The 16,707-nt window shown below is 37.3% G+C and overlaps 1 protein-coding gene across 1 annotated transcript in view; it reads left to right on the forward strand.

The window, feature by feature from the left end:
- The window catches only part of LOC115430985 (amyloid-like protein 2), a 68,007-nt gene that overhangs the window by 45,943 nt on the left and 5,357 nt on the right, over positions 1-16,707 (forward strand). Inside the window, 6 exon segments of the mRNA XM_030151205.1 lie at positions 4,304-4,403; positions 5,087-5,260; positions 7,725-7,760; positions 12,398-12,480; positions 13,559-13,636; positions 16,405-16,560. Of these exon segments, the coding sequence (XP_030007065.1) occupies positions 4,304-4,403; positions 5,087-5,260; positions 7,725-7,760; positions 12,398-12,480; positions 13,559-13,636; positions 16,405-16,560 (627 nt within the window).

Consider the following 16,707-nt stretch of genomic DNA (forward strand, 5'->3'; position numbering starts at 1 on the left):
ATAAGTGCTGACCCAGACCCCTGTCCACATCCACATCCTCCCTTTGAACATCATTCCTTACATTAGTACCATTACTTCATGGTACCTAACAAAGCAGGTACACTCACTGTTTATGCAGAGGTGGACCTTACAGACCGCGGAGACCACATTGGATTGGGTTGTTGCCTCACTGTCCTCACTGTAACTGGTGCTGTTACTGTCTTGTAATGAATGTGGAAATGATCAAAAATATAGTCACTTGCCCAATAAAGGGTTGAAGACAGAATAATACACAGCCAGAGGAGCCATCCTACAAGATTCAAGACCTTTATTTGTCACATGTGGATATACAGGTACACTCACAGTGAAATGAAATTGCAACGAAATGAAATTGCAGCAAGCACCCTTGTGCAAACTGTGTAAAAAATAGAAAGACTTGCAGTAGAAAAATAATAATAAGAAAAAATATACATAAAATATAATATAAAATGTACATATAGGCATGTGAACATATGAACATACATACAGTGTAAACAGTGTACAGTTTCTGATATGGCTGTGGCTGAAAACTCATATATTGAAAACACTTGTCTTGTCCTGATCGACAGTCAGAAACCTACATATATTACATTTATTTTGATTAAAAATAGAAGGAGCATGAGTGAAGAGAAGGTGAAACAAATACCGGCACTTTTGTCTCATCTGAGGTGTCTTGATAGTTGAATAATCCGGGTACAAAACCAGAAAACCTCAGGCTTAAAGATTTATATTATTCATTGGTCTGAAGATTAATGTTTTACTTCATTACTTCCTGGTTCATTAGCACCAGGTAAAGCTTTACAGGTTCGCATTATTTCAACAATGAAGACGTTCCAGGCAGAAGCTGAGTTTGTAAATCTGAGACCTCATGCTGAGCCACTCGGAGATCGCTCACTCTTGTTATTCTTGCTCAGATGGGAGGGATAATGATGTCTCAGCCTGCGACTCTCTGCCCTGTGCGTAGGAGGTAGAAAGACTGTGTGTTTCTCTGAGTTGAAGCCCAGGAGGAGTGAGTAGGCCAGTCTGACGGAGGGGAGGGAAGTGGGGAGGTGGGGTGTTACATTCATTTAAGCCTCAGCCGAAGATTAACATTGCGCAGGTCTTGTGTAATGCTGGACTCTGAGGGATTTGGTTGGAAGCTCCTCTGTTAGATGGACTCGCCTGTTTGTGTCGCTGCCCTTCGACACCATTTATAGCTATCCTACGCCATTATACATACACAACACTGCAGATAGTGAGGAGGGGGGAAAAGGCCTGGAGGGGTTACGACTTAGATTATTGGTAGGATGTGCCTCTGCTATCTGTGCTCAGTCAGTGGAAGTCAGCCTGTGCTCATGTTCTTATTCTTTTGCAATGTTTACTTGTCACGCCTGGGTATTTCTTCACTCTGCAATATTCCTGCTGCAAGTTCAAATCTGCATTTTCAGTCTGTACTACCTGCTTGTGGATTTAAGATGTGACTCAGAAGTGCGCTACAAAAGAAGCCTTTGTAAAGAAAGGGTTTTGCTGTGTTTTATGTAACTGTCTTGTGTGACTTTCTGGGATGAAGTTAGTCTCTTTTAACCTGTCTAACTTGTGCGAGGATGCTACATCAAAATCTGTATTCCCAACTCGGGGACATGTAATCTGCATAATGAGGATTGTTTGTCAAACATTGTCAGGAAGGTTCCGCCGCAATGTGCCTTTAATGGGAAAGGTGCATTATTGCCATCTGTTGCTGGCTCCGGTGCACTGCAGCCATGTGTTGGGAGATAAAAACCGTCAGTCATCATTGTGGGAAATAAACACCAGTTACCTGCCAAGAGCTGGTCAGCTTTGTCAGTGGCTGGCAGCTTTTCATGTTCTGCCAACCAGTTTGGCAACAGAAATGTGGAAATATTTCCCTTTTCTAAACATCATATTGGTTGTAGAAGTGTGAAAATTGATGGAATATGCAGATTTCTCTCTATCTAGTCAGTCAGAAGAGTTCTGAGTTGATATCTGTGGTGATCATCGAGACTGACAGGCAGTAGATCCTGTCAAGTCACTCCAGTGCTACTGAGCCCATTTGAATATTACATGCAGAGACTTGTTTTATGTCTGCAAGTCGGCTGGCTGTGCTTAAGTCTGAGTTCATCTTAAGAAATATGCTCCCTTCCCGAAAGCACATTTCTGCCAGTTCTGTGACAATCTAAATTTGTGAACATGAATAACTCTGTCCCTTAGACACATTTATGTCCCTAGCAGAGAACAGCTTGCGTTTTGTATTGTGCAGTCTTTTAAACAGACTAAATTTTAAACTCTATTTCTTGGCTGCACTGAATAATCCGAAAAACATATGTCTCGGAGGACATTATGGCAGTGGCTAATGCTGCTTACGGAGCTTAATATTTCTAAATGATGATTAAAATATACAGTATTATATAACACATAGTTGTGGTCCCTTATTAAGGGCAAGAAAAACTCAAAGCCATGTTAAAGCACTGTACAAACATAGGCTGAATGTGAAAAGTAGATGACTGTGGTTTTGGAACCTCATGTCTGGCTTTTTTGGTGTTGCCGTCTTCAGTTTTACTACATCTGGACGGTGGAAGTTAATTGAGTATTATGAAAATGAAATGTGTGGGATAACAATTTCAGGGGATAAGTATCTATTCAGAATATTGTCGGTGGCAGGTAAAAAAGCCATCACCAGGAAGTGGCCAAAAATGGAGGACTGGATAGAGGTTATAGGTGACATCTATAGGATGGAGATGTTGACTTTGTCTGTCAGACTCAATTCAGACAAATTCACCAATTATTGGAAAAACTGTGTTGACTTTGTGACACTATTAAGAGCTGATTTTGCTTGATGAAAGTAACATGCATATAAACCCTTGTAAACCCTTGGTTCATGCTACACACTTTAAATGTTCGGTGTTCGTCTTATACAAGGCAAAAGGGTTTCTGGAACGAAAGAATGGATATGAAATATATTTGTTATTTCCCTGAAAGTCTATTTTGGGTTGCTGTGTATATTTTTTACTATTTCTATCAATGCTTCCATGTATGAGTATGTTTTGGTTCATTTTTCTTTACATACACAGAAGTTATGTACATGATGTAAAATGCTGATGAAATAATGCTGGCTGAAAAAAATAATAAAAAGAAAATTATTTTTTTTTAAAAACTAGAGAAGTACTCGGAGAGCGCAAACCTCCACCAAGGCAGATCAGTGCCGCCGCCCCCCCCCAATCACCACCAAAATTTTATTATTTGTTCCTTGTGCCAGTATCAGCATTTACTGAAGTTTTCATCCAGATCCGTCCATAACTTTCTGAGTTATTTGCACATGGACAGACAGACAGACAAACCAATGCCGGCAAAAACATAACCTCCTTGGCAGAGGTAAAAATAAAATAATGAGATGTGTGGACAAGTGGCCAAAATATAGAGGAAAAATATCTGTTTTATAAAGTGTGTGCGTTTAATGTGGATGGGGCATAAGTGCAGATGAGTGGTGAGAATGGACAAGATCAAGCAGATAAAAAATGAATGAGAGGTTGAAAAGTCAAGATGCAACGCTTTGACAGCTTAAATGATTTAGCACCAATGCTCATTTTACACAATGTTTCCACTGCAAAAACGGCAGAAGAGAAGCACTGGAGAACTGGGGAGTGAAACTGACAGGAATGCCGTACATTGTAATCAGCGTTTAGGCTTTTTCATGGACGTCTTTAACTTAGGAATTTGATGGAAAACTTCACATAACCACACAAGTGTTAACTGTTGTCTAGACAGGATGAGCAATTTGAGTTTTGTAACAATTAATTCATTACTTTATATATTTAAAAAAAAAAGTAATATATCTGAAATGAGAAATGGAAACTCATTAATTGTAGCCATGGATATAAATGGTAGCATCATATATTAAAATCTCATTAAGATCCTGTAAAAGTACAAAATCTCTGCTCAGGGCAGCAGCTTCACTCCATCACAAAAGCACTGGGAAGAGTCAAAATCTTTCCAAGTGTATTTTTCTCATTTCTAGTCAAAATATCTCGTCACACTTAAAATAAGACATAATCACCTAAAGAGTAACTTTTCAGTAAGATGTAAGAACTTATTTTTAGATAATAGATCTTGAAAATCTTATTATATCTAAGTTAATTTTCACTTGTTCCATTGGCAATTTTTTTTGCTTAATTCAAGCAAAAATATCTTGTATAAATTTTTTTCGTATTTGTTTTTAAAGGGGCATTTTTTCCAGCGAGTGCAACAGGTTTTCAGTCACGTGACCTCCTGTTTTGTGTTTTTCTGCATGCAGGTGATGACCCACCTGCGTGTGATCGAGGAGAGGATGAACCAGAGTCTGTCTCTGCTCTACAAAGTACCATATGTGGCCGAGGAGATTCAGGATGAAATTGGTGAGTCGTGTTCTGACGAAATGCCTCCGGGTGTCTTGGATGAGAGACGGTGGGCTGTAATAAGAACGGATGAAATGAAAATACTGATGGAATTTGTACATGGGCCACACAGATAAATTGAATACATACACTCTGCTTTTTTTGCTTTTTTTTTTTTATTCTACCTGGGGTACGCTGACATCCAAACAACATTTTCTTTGTGCAGTGCAGGGAAACAGATACAGGAGGAGACCAGTCTATGAAGTGGTTATCAGAAACAGGGACAAACCAATTGTCTTTTTTTCCCTGCCACTCTTTTCTCGGAGCTCCACTGTAATATCTATCACCGGTGGTACAATTTAAGACAGAGCAGTGTCCGGTGCGTTTTTATTATTTTCATTCTTTTTCATTTGGTTCATTAAAGGAGGCATAGCTGGGTTTTGCAGCTCAGATAAAAGTGGAGCGGGTGCTGTGACAGAATTGGGTCACAGCTCTCACCGTGCAGCATCCTGTTGGGAGATGTGCAGATTTACACGGAAAATAGCTCTCAGAAAAATACTAATTGGTAGTTAGCAGAAATGAGAACGGACGCCTCTTGATGCAGCTCCGTTACTGATGGAAAAATAGTGTAATTGGTGAAACCAACTGATGCCATGTCCCTGGCTGCACCGTCTCACCATCCGGCCTTTTATTGTTTTCTGCAGATGAACTTCTCCAGGAGCAGAAAGCGGACATGGACCAGTTCCTGTCGTCCATCTCTGAATCACAGCCTGACGTCACCGTATCGTCAGAGGAAAGCGTGGAAGTCCCTGTGTCCGAGGGAAAGCCATACCGGCCCTTCCAGGTCACATCCTTGGGGTCCCGTCCAGAACCAGAGGGTGAGTGTCTTAAGCCACAGGTATCATCGACATCGGCAACTATGTTTACATGCACAAAATATTCAAGTGTCTGGGTAACAACCTCCGTCCACAGAAGCTAAATGATCTCTTAATATTCTAAAATGCCTGAATTTACAGCTGATACTATAATTAGTCATATTATAAGATCATGGCGAAGTGGTGGCATAGTGGTTAGCACTTGAGTTTCACAACAAGAAGGTTGAGAAGAAAGTTAACCTTTTTTTTTTTTTAATAATCTTTTCATTAAGACACATTTTAAGTACACATATCCTCTCAGCACAGTTATAAGCATTTCCAGTTTTCCAAAAACCAACTAACAACAAACACAAACTTCAACAAAAAAAAAAAAAAGAAAAAGGTAGAAGTAGTCCCCACCCACCCATATTGGTCCACATTCAATTACACAACAAACAAAAAGTTACGGATATGTCTTTTTCTTTTTTTAGGTCTTTTTTTGTCATTTTTGCCATTTGTAAATAAAACTATGTCTGGGCATTAAAAAAATGTGTTTCAATACAATTCACACAAAAAAAAAGTAAAAAGCGCTGTGCAAGAATGCCAACTGAAAAAAATAGGCCAAAAATGTAAAATATCCTTAATTTTTTGTTTGTAGTGTAGTTACAATTGTTATAGCTATTCTATTCTGTTATGTTTTCTATAGATGTTTTATCAAAGTAAGAGACAAAAGGCTTCCATGTAATGTAAAATTTCTCAGTTAATCCTCTGAGAGACAATTTGATCTTTTCCAGTTTCAAGAAAGACAATGCGTCCGTTATCCAGGCGTGTTCTGCTGGAGGTTTAGGCGAAAAGTTAACCTGTTAATCTTTAACATTTAATACATCTGTGGTCATCATGTGAAAGGTGACAAATCAAAGACACGGTCCATCTTAAGTATCATGCTAAGGAGCATACACACAAAATCTTGTCTTTTGTCTAAATCCACAGTAGAACATATTTTGTCAGATATGCTAAGGGTGCGAATACATGTTACTTCCTGGAAGCTTCCTTACCAGTTACCTTAGTAACCAGCCCATCTTACCTCTACCAACATATGTTTAATACCACATATGGGGACTTCAGCATGTTGCAGAAAACCAGCTCTGTTAGCCTTCTGTCATGATTTATTGTTGCATTGCATTGTGGGATATTTATGCCAACAAAGTTTCCAGAGCATGCATACTGTAATATTTGCCTGGTAACAGTATGCAACTCACATGCTATGGATTCAGACTAAAAAGTACTACTACAAACTACTAAAAAGTCTTGCATACTATGTTAGCATGCTAATAAAAAGTTAGCATGTTAGCATGGAACTTCAGGCACCACCAGGGATATGTAGTCACTGATAGGACCAATCGGGCAAATTTGCATGTTTGCATCACTGACTCAAAACTTAAATATTTTTGTCTCTCCACAAACTAAACTAAAACAGGATTAGCTGCACAGTAGTGTGGAAGCTAGGTGTAAATATTGCCGAAGTAATGTGACGTCAATCAAAATGCAAAAGCGTGGAAAGGCCTTTGCAGCTCAGTTTGACTATTTCTACAAGGAAACGATTCTGATTTATAGAGTGAACAAAAATTTTGCACATGTTGCCGGTTAGCTTATTTACTAACAACAAACTGGTTAGCATCGTAACTAACATTTCTTGCATTATGGGTAATGAAGGTCTTCAATGGAGCATAACACATTGGTGCTCAAATTATCCTGTATGCCTGCATTTAATGAATCAAATGTTCCAATGAAATATACTGTTAACTTTTTTATTGATTAACCATATAGAGTAAACACACACTTGATCAATATAGGCCTTAGTGTGCATGTAAAAGTAATGAATACCAAGCCCTACATGTACTCTGTGATGGACGTGGATCTACAGTGTGTTTTATTCTGATGTAAATGCACTCTGGAGCCAGGAGTTTGGACTTAAATGCGTCTGCTCGGCTCCCTGTGGCCTAGTCTTCAACGCAGCACCACTGAAGTTCAGATAAATTCACAAAACCTCAGGCGTTGGTGCTGATCCGGAGCCAAAAACTTTGCCTCTTTCTTACATTTGTGGCAAACCTATGATTGAATCCTTAAGGAGAGTGAGAAGTTAAAAATGGAACGATTCCAACAAATTACAACTAAATCTACAGGGAACATTTACTATAGATGCCAACACCCAGAGGGCTGAGATACAGTAGAGATAGCCAATTCTGAAATGGCTCCCTTCGTTTCTTTTCTTTCTTCTTTTCTGTTTAATTTATCTCTGAAATTTATTTTGGGACTCTTCCCTGCTGGGCTCTTTTCCTAATCAATTAACACAAGCTTCTTGATAATCCTGCCTTTTCTCTGCTCACCTAAGTTTTTTCTCTTCTTCTTCTTCTTCTTCTCCTTCCTTCTTTTTCTGTTCTTCCTGTTTTTTTTTTTTTCTTTTCTGTTGCTCATTTCTAATGCCAAGGCGACCTATCAGACTCCCCACGTGCCTTCAAGAAAGGTTGGTGCCTCTGCTGCATCTTGTTTTTCCGGCTTCCCCTCCCTCTCTTCATCTCCCAAACCATCCTCATCTCCTCTTCTGTTCCACTCTTCTCCTTTTACCTCCCCTCCCTCGGTGCGGTTTGGGATCCTCGCCATCCCTCGCCATCGCTGTTTTATCTGAAACCATCTGGGTTTTGATTTTCCCCCTTTTTCTTTTGATGACTCATGAACGTGCGTGGTTGGATTTCAGTTGCTGCATTTCCTGGTCTTTTTCTTTTCATGCTAGGATGTTAGAGGTAGTGACTTAAAGTGAAGTAGAGAAGCAGATATCTTCCCTCTCAGCCGATCTATTCAGTCGTGTGTTTGCCGTCATCCTGTCCTCAGTACATTTGTCAAAGCACCTCGCTTAATTACCACCCCCCCACCCCCGCCCCCCCTGCCCCCACGCTCATCCCCTCATCAGTCGCCGTCCTCCTGATAGGACCCGTGTGATTTACCGGTCCTGTCTGAACCTCAGTGTTAGTGCTGCTTGACCCACAGCCCATTGTAAATTGTCCTCATTTGTCCTCCAGAACCTGAATCTGGGATGTGGTGACGTCACCCGGTCGGTCTGATCTGGGTTTAACCTCCTGATCTTCCACAGCAAACACATCAGACACTTTGCTCTAATTGCAGAATCTAAATTATCTATTGATTGTTTTGAAAGTGGATGCCCAGAACTTTTCTGCAAACAAACCATTATAGAGAATCTGTCCTTTATTTTTCCATTGATCTTTAATCCTGTTAAAAGTTTTATGAAAGACCATTTCTTCCACTGTGAGAACAAATAAATCTCATAGGTCAAAATATTGAGTTAACGTCTCTGAGAATGACAACGTTTCTAAAAAAATTTACGATCTAGTGTGTCAATGTGATATGCCCTTTATCACAGTAATCATTAAACATTTCAAAATAATCACCGTAGATCTCACAATAAAAATAGACCTTGTCAAATACTGATTTTCTGTCTCGGGGAAAAAAATAATAGTATGAATAAATGCCAAATAACTAAAATAATGAATATATATCTCTGAATATCAACAGTTTGGCAAAATGCTGACTAATTGTCTCAAAATAATGACTGTATGTTCTCTTATGTTATATATAATAACAAACTTTGTCAAAATAAGGATTTAATATCTGAAACAACTTTAAGTCTGAAAGTTATAAGCGTCATCAAATAAGGATATTATAACAAATATTAATACTTTTGTACCTCAAAGTAATGATCTAATGACTTAAAATGATGAGATATTTTGTTAAAATAATAACTAGCATCTCAAAATGATAATAATTATGTATCTTGAATGAATCAAAATACGGACTTTATGTCTGGAAATGATAGTACACTTTGTCAAAATAAAGACATTATGTAGAACAGGGGTGTCAAACTCATTTTAGTCCAGGGGCCACATTCAGCCCAATTTGATCTCAAGTGGGCCGGACCAGTAAAATGATAACAGTGAAAAAAGTTAAATTATATTATGATCAGGTTTACATCCACAAAGTTTCCTTAAAAATCTGAATAACATGAACAACTTGAATTGTATGAAGAAAAACAAGTGTAATTTTAACAATATTCTGCCTCGTTTTATCAGTTTATCATTCACACATGTGCATTACAATCACACAAAACATTTACTAACTGGCAGAATATTGATAAAGTTGCATTTACTTTTCTAAGACATTTCCGTTTGTTCATATTTGTTCAAGTTATTCACATTTTTTGTAAAAGTATAGTTTGGTAATGTAAACATTTTCATGTAATTTTACTTTTTACACCAAGAAAACAAAGAGAAAATCTGGGATTGTCATTATTTATAGGTTATTATGATAATATTTTACTGGTCTGACCCACTTGAAATCTAATTGGACTGTATGTGTCTGTATGTGGAACCTGAATTGAAATGATTTTAGCACCATTGATTGGTATTTTATATATATATATATATATATATATATATATATATATATATATATATATATTATATCTTCAGTGTAATTTTAGCATTTCACAGATTCATCCCGTGGGCCAGATTGGACCCTTTGGCGGGCCGGATTTGGCCCCCGGGCCGCATGTGTGACACCTGTGGTATAGAATGTTAACAGTTTATCAAAGTAATAACTAAATATCTCAGTGATGAATTTACGTCTTTGAATAATAATTGAATTTACCAACCTAAAGATGTATTTATTTAAAGATTATTTAAAGGTTTATTTCATAAATCATAAATGATTTAATTTGAGAATCTGGAACCAACAAGTGTTTGACATTTTTACTGAATCCTCACTTTTAATCGGTAGTCGACTGGTTGTTGATCAGTTAACCTGCTGATATTCACTGATCAATTAATGGACTAATTGTTCGCTTCGTCCCGTGTCCCCGTCGTACAGTGTGATATTGTGTTTGTATCATGTGATTTGTGATGTCACTGAGCGAGGCTGCAAACACACGTCGTTGTTGACTGTATGCGAAGGCACTCGTACTAACGGTGACAGCAGCAGTCGACAGTCAGCCTCAGACAGACTCATATGTCTGTGGACTGTATTCTACTGTATTGTTCAGGAGACTGGGCCGACTGCCTCGCTCAGTCCTCCATCCTCTCAGATCCTGATTTATTCATGACATATCTGGTCTGTGTGTGTATTAATAGACCCTAGGCCTATTTCAGAACCATCAGTCTAACATGCAGATTTGACACTGTAGCCCAGTTTTTTGGTCTAAACTCATACCAGAAGCCACAAAAATTTGCATTCGTAAAGGAGTTTTAGATGCAAAACACTGAGTTATACAGGTTTACAAGGCTCGTATTTGGCAAAAATCCATATTATTCACCCCCATATAAAAAAAAAACAAAAAAACACTTAAATACAAGTACTGTTTCAATGTCAGGCTCTGAAATGAAATGAACGGATAGTACAAAGCAAACGTAGACCTCTGAAGGACTGAGCTTCGTGTCTTTTTAATTTAGTCCAAACACTAATAAAACTTTACAAATTTAAATAAAATAAAGTTTTCAATGTCAGCAACAGGACTGGAAACATAATGTCATATTTTATCCTCAGTCCAGTCTATATTTATTGACAATTTCATCTTGCATCAATGTTCACAGTTTTCCTTGTTGCATCTTTTGTTAGTTTTGCCTTTTTACATATTTTATTCTTTTATTATTGTTTTTGTTTTGTTGCAACTTTATTTTCATCCTTACATTATTGAAAATTTGTCCAGGGATGCACTGATTGCAAAATTCATGGCCAACACTGATTTTAAAAATAATGTTTTGGCCGATAGCCGAATCCAATGTTACTCTCTGTTTCCTTATTTTGTTTTTGTTATTTATCCCTTTATTCACAATGAAATCTTCATTCTATATCTTTCAGTCTGCTGTCACATTATCTAAAAAAAAAAAAAAAACCTTCACATAAATACCATTGCCATTGGTGAGAAGATACCATACATGCTGATTTTTAATGTCTGGCTGATATATCAGTGCATCTTTTAATTTGGTCATTTTCTTTTTTTTTTTTTTTTTTTTTTTAACTTTTACATCTTTCCCCAGTGTCGTTTACTTTTTTTCTGCATTTATGTTGTTTTCATCTTCTTTTGTATCTTTTAATTTTTTTTTCTTATTATTGAATCTTTTTATTTATATTGTTTTCACCTTGTTTTAGATTTTTAAACAACAAAACACAAAGGAAGATTAAATAAAAGATGGAGCAAGATACATTACATTTCCGATAATATGCTCTCAACTTTAGTTTAAAGGCAACTTAGAGGAATTATCATCTATTTTTTCCTAAGATTTAGATTTATTTAAATTTAAACATAATAATACATCAGATACTATATATGTATAGATAATATAGATATATATAATATAAACAAACCACTGAAAATTTTAACAAGAAAAAAATTAAGTAAAAGATGCAGCAAGATTTATCTTTCCCTTAAGACTATTTTCAACTTGTGTGAGAGTTCTAAACCATTATCTTGCCTTTTATTTAATCTTTCTCTTGTTACGATTGTCAAGAGACCGTTTTTTCTGTACATTATCTATATTATCTATATTAATATTATCTATACATACTATCTGCATAGTGTTTGATGTGTTATTATGTTTACATTGAAATCTTTATCCTTATATAAATATAAATGATAATTCCTCTAAATTGCCTAAAACCTAAAGTTACAGCCTATTTTTGGAAATGTAAAGAAATAGAAAGTACAGATATTTACTTTAAAATGTCAGGAATAAAAGCATGTAGAGAAACAAAACCCTTAAACCTGCACCTAGGCATAGTACATATCTGTTGCCTCTGTTATATCCTGAGTCAGTTCTTATAGCTGGATGTTTCCAGAGACGTCTCAGCTCAGAGAAGGTCTTTGTAAAAAACCTGAGGTCAGTGTCACAGAGCTCTCACTGTGTTAAATGGAAGAAAGGCCTTTGTTGTCGCCAGCGTTCACCGAGGCGACTCAGGCCACAGTTGTGAGCGAAGAGCTGGACATCTGTGTGCCATTGTCTGCCATCAACACCACCATCCCTCTGTTTTTGTTGATCTGTTTGTTAGTTTATTCTTCTCGTGCTGTCACTGACCGTGGTCCTTCAACTCCTACAGGCTCCGCCATGTCTGGATTAGATGGCCTGATAGGCGCCGAGGAGAGAATCATCAACAGCAAACCCAAGATCAGCAACAACGTGGTAAGAGATTGATCGATCGCTCCGTCTCTGCCTCGAAGCATTTTTTATTTCTAACTCGCTAAACACATGAACTGAGAGCAGCGTTGTTAAAGCAACAACACAGGCGGAATTAAACTAAAATATATTCTCTTGTCTTGACAGTTTAATTCATTACTTCAGTCTGAGGCACTTGTGCTGATGATTGAAATTAATGAGTCCACACAGTGCTTTCACATAGCTCTCTTAAGTTCTGCTTTTAATGAGTCAGATTATTCTAGTAACTATGTTGTCATAGTTACAGCTGTCTCACAATGGGCCATTTGCGTGTCCCTCTTTTTGGCAATCCAACCCTCATTCAGATCAACCCCACGCTTTGTTCCACAGACATCGCATGACACTTTTTTCTTTTGCTGGACGCTCCATCCCTACTCATGGATTTCCAAGCGGCTGCTGAATGTGCACTGCATGCTAATCGGACACAAACTGCAAACGTGTACTTGTGTGTGTGCAAGTATTTGAGTGCATGCATGTTTTTATTTTTTTATTTATTTGTTTGTTTATTCTATTAATTTTTTTTTTTTTTTTTTGCTATGTTTTCAAGACGGAGCAAGTCTGTGGTTTAAAGATCACTTGAATTGTGATTATTTTTCACAAGAAACAACAAAAAACTCAAAAAGACTCCGGAGTGCTCTGTCTCTACAAACAGCAGATTTTGTTTCTGCCTCCTGGACACACTCACTTCCACTCACAGTGCTTCTTCCTCTTCTTCTACCTCTACTTCTTTTTCTTCTTCTTCAAATTAGAGCTCTCAGTTCTGAGTGGCTGCCAGTCTGTTTAGAAGGACATGTTAACTGTGTGCCTCAAAGAGAGTCTGTTGATGCTTGCAAACCCCCTCCCTCTCTCCTTCCAGTTTGTACAAGACAGCTCCAAGTGTATCATCGCACAAATACAGATAATCCTGACCGTTTACTTCACTGCACATTCATATCTCCTCGCTCTCCGCCTGCCTATCTCTCTGTCGTTCTCGCTCTATCTGTCTCACGCTCTCGCTCACGCATTGTGGCGAGTGTAACCTGGGCTCCCCTGTCTGTGTTGACAGGTGATTGATGAGTCTCTGGATGTTAAAGAAGTGGTTTACAGTGCAGAGAGAGTCAGCGTTATGCATGATGATGAGCTGGTGAGTACAGCGGCGCCCTCCACAGGGCTCTCTGGGGAACTGTAGTCATAACCAGTAGTGGGGGAAAAGATGAAAGAAGGAGGGAGTGTGGGAGTGTGCAAAGATACCAGCTGAAATCTGCCAAAAACAATGACAATGAAAAGAATTAAAACAACACAGCGTTGGAGCAGACCCCAAATCCCCCCCTCTCTTGTTTTTAAAAGTTTTCTGTTCAATATGTTTTGGTTATTTCTGCATGGGTGCATGTTTGTTATGTGAATGTATCTGAATGTTACACATTGGAAAATCTCAGTTCATATGATGAATGTGAATCCACGCAAACTGAGCGCGCTCAGTTTATGTGTGAGAATGAGCAGAAAAGAATCCCCAGTGGCTGTTTACATATGATTAGTCTGTGTCATATGTACCAGATTACATTGTGCAGATGAGCGTAGGTGACTCTGGTTATGTGTAAAAACCGACTAGTGAGACATTACACAATCTTCCACTGAGACACGTTTGACGCATGTGTACACTAGTCACAACAAAATTGTGTGTGACAAATCCTCTGCTGAAAGGGACATTGTCCTTGTTGCACTGAGGGTTTTATATAATAATATGAGAATATGGAGTGAAAAAACAGGTCCTGCATTGAAAATTATGCTTCATCTGCCAATGAAAAACCAATTAATAAACATGAAGAGTACAAGTCAATAATTAAAATTGGAAATGATAATAATAATACATTTCATTTTACTTATATAGCACTTTTCAAAAGAATGTGCAAAGTGCTTCATGCTAAAAAGGAAGGATAACTTACAAAGGGTAAAACTGATAATTTAGTTATTTATTGATTTTAGGTGATTATTTCTAAGCTAACTGTAGCTTGTGTTCAATGTTGCTGCTGTAGAGGAGCAGAAGAGTAGCAAGATTTTTATTTATGTATTTTATGTTTGTCTTTTATGGGAAAATCAAACAGAGTCCTCTCCAAAGAAATTAATATACAGACTGTTATCATTGACGTAGACAACTGAGACGATCGTAATCTTGGAAACGGAGTTGACTATTGTCAACATGAAATAGTTTCAAACTTAAACTACAAGATTTTCTGTAGTCAACAAAAACACTAAAGATCCACTAAAACTTAAAGGTACAATTTGTAATATGTTGTGCTGGGAGCTGGTCGTTTATTGATGTTTTTATGCTAACTCATTGAAAGCTAGTCATCAAGCTAGTATTGTGAACTGGGACTGAGGTTCTCCAGAGCAGGCATGAACGTCAGCCTTTGGATTTTGGCTGAAAATCTGGCATGCGTTCTCTACGTAGAAATCAATGTACACGCTGTTATCATTGATGCAGGCAAAATGAACAGCCATTAGCTTTGGAATGAAATTAGCTTACATCAACAAACCCAGTACAACTATGACACAGACCAGAATCTTGAATATTTAGCACAGCTGCAAAGATTCATCGAATAACACCATATCACTTGCCAACCCTCAAGTTTGATTATTGAGTTTTTAGTCAAATTTCTCTGATTTCAGCTTCTTAAAAGTAAATATTTCCTGTTTTGTTTTGGGGTTTTTTTTTTCCTCTTGTTTCTCTGTGACAGAAAAACTTGTTAATCTCGCAGGATATTTGAAGACATCATCTTGGGTTTTGGGAAGCAATTGATTAATAATATAACAAAGAGAATATAGAATGATTATTTGTCCTTCTGCTGAGCCTTAAAAATAAAGATACTAAAAAGAAAATTAAAAATTAATAGACAGTGCATATAAAAGCAGGATATGCTTTCAGATAAATGTTTGGTTTTGGGAGAGACTTAGATCTCACACTGCACAAACGTTAATATGGGATTAAAAACTCTAAAATATTAGTTTATAGTGAACAATCAGACACAGCTGCTGGATTCTGCATAGTTTATAGACTTTTAAGACAAGAGTAAAGACATGAGGAAGTAAAAGCATGTTGGACATTTTCTACATCTCTGAAAGGTAAATGAGATCTTAGTTCAGTAGTGTTTCTGAGTTAATAAATAAGCCTGACTGGGTTTGTGTTTTATTGGCCACATTTACAGAAATTTTTATTGTATTGTCTGAGACTAAAAGGAAAAAATGATAGTGGAGCCTCAGAAGCAATACTAATTATCAAAAACTAAGACTAAAACTAGCAGTGAAACAATAGTTCAATTTACTGTAATATAAATGAAATACAAGAGACACAAAAACCAAATTAAAGCTGAACAATCCAACACAAACTAAAATAAATAAAAGTAGAAAATTAAAAAGAAAATGAGGTAAAGTCACCTTCTTTTTCATTTGATTCTATATTTTTCAGATTATAGAAATGATAAAACTTACAAATACAAACTAAAAGTACATAAAAATTCAGCTGAATCTAGTCAATTCTTGAAAATAAAATCTTTTTATGCTGTTATGTATATTCATGTCTGGCTGTGTTTTGATTCAGTTTGAGTTCATACTAAAGACGTGGCAGCAAAAATAATATAATTGATCACTTCAAGTGTTTCCATACAGCAGTAATTAAATGATTTTGTGACTGAGAAAGCAATAAAAGGAAGGTCCAGTTCCAGTTGGATAACTTCTCTACATAGTTAAATGAAAGTGTCATCATTTATAGAGCATAAACAGATTAACAGAGAGAACTACTATAGGTATATTTATTCTGCAGCTAAAGCAGCTTCATGTCTCTTTTTGCTACAGTGGTCAGTTGTGTTTATCTTGTGTCCTCATTGTCACCCTTTGTCTTCATCTTCTTCTTCGTAGGAGACCTACCGCCCCCTGGGAGAGGACTTCAGCTTCGGCAGCAGCGCTCTGATTGGGTTGTTGGTGATCGCCGTAGCCATAGCAACCGTGATTGTGATTAGTCTGGTACTTTTGAGGAAGAGGCAATACGGCACCATCAGCCATGGCATCGTGGAGGTAAGTCGTGGTCTGGTGTCTGTAGATTACAGAAAATGAACAGTGAATGTAACTTCACTTAGGTGACCTTATGTTAGTTATGGGTAGGGATGTAACGATTACTGGTATAACAATAAACCGCGGTAAAACTGCAGACGGTTAGTATTA

Source organism: Sphaeramia orbicularis, chromosome 13, assembly GCF_902148855.1.
Source record: "Sphaeramia orbicularis chromosome 13, fSphaOr1.1, whole genome shotgun sequence".
Lineage (NCBI taxonomy): Eukaryota > Metazoa > Chordata > Actinopteri > Kurtiformes > Apogonidae > Sphaeramia > Sphaeramia orbicularis.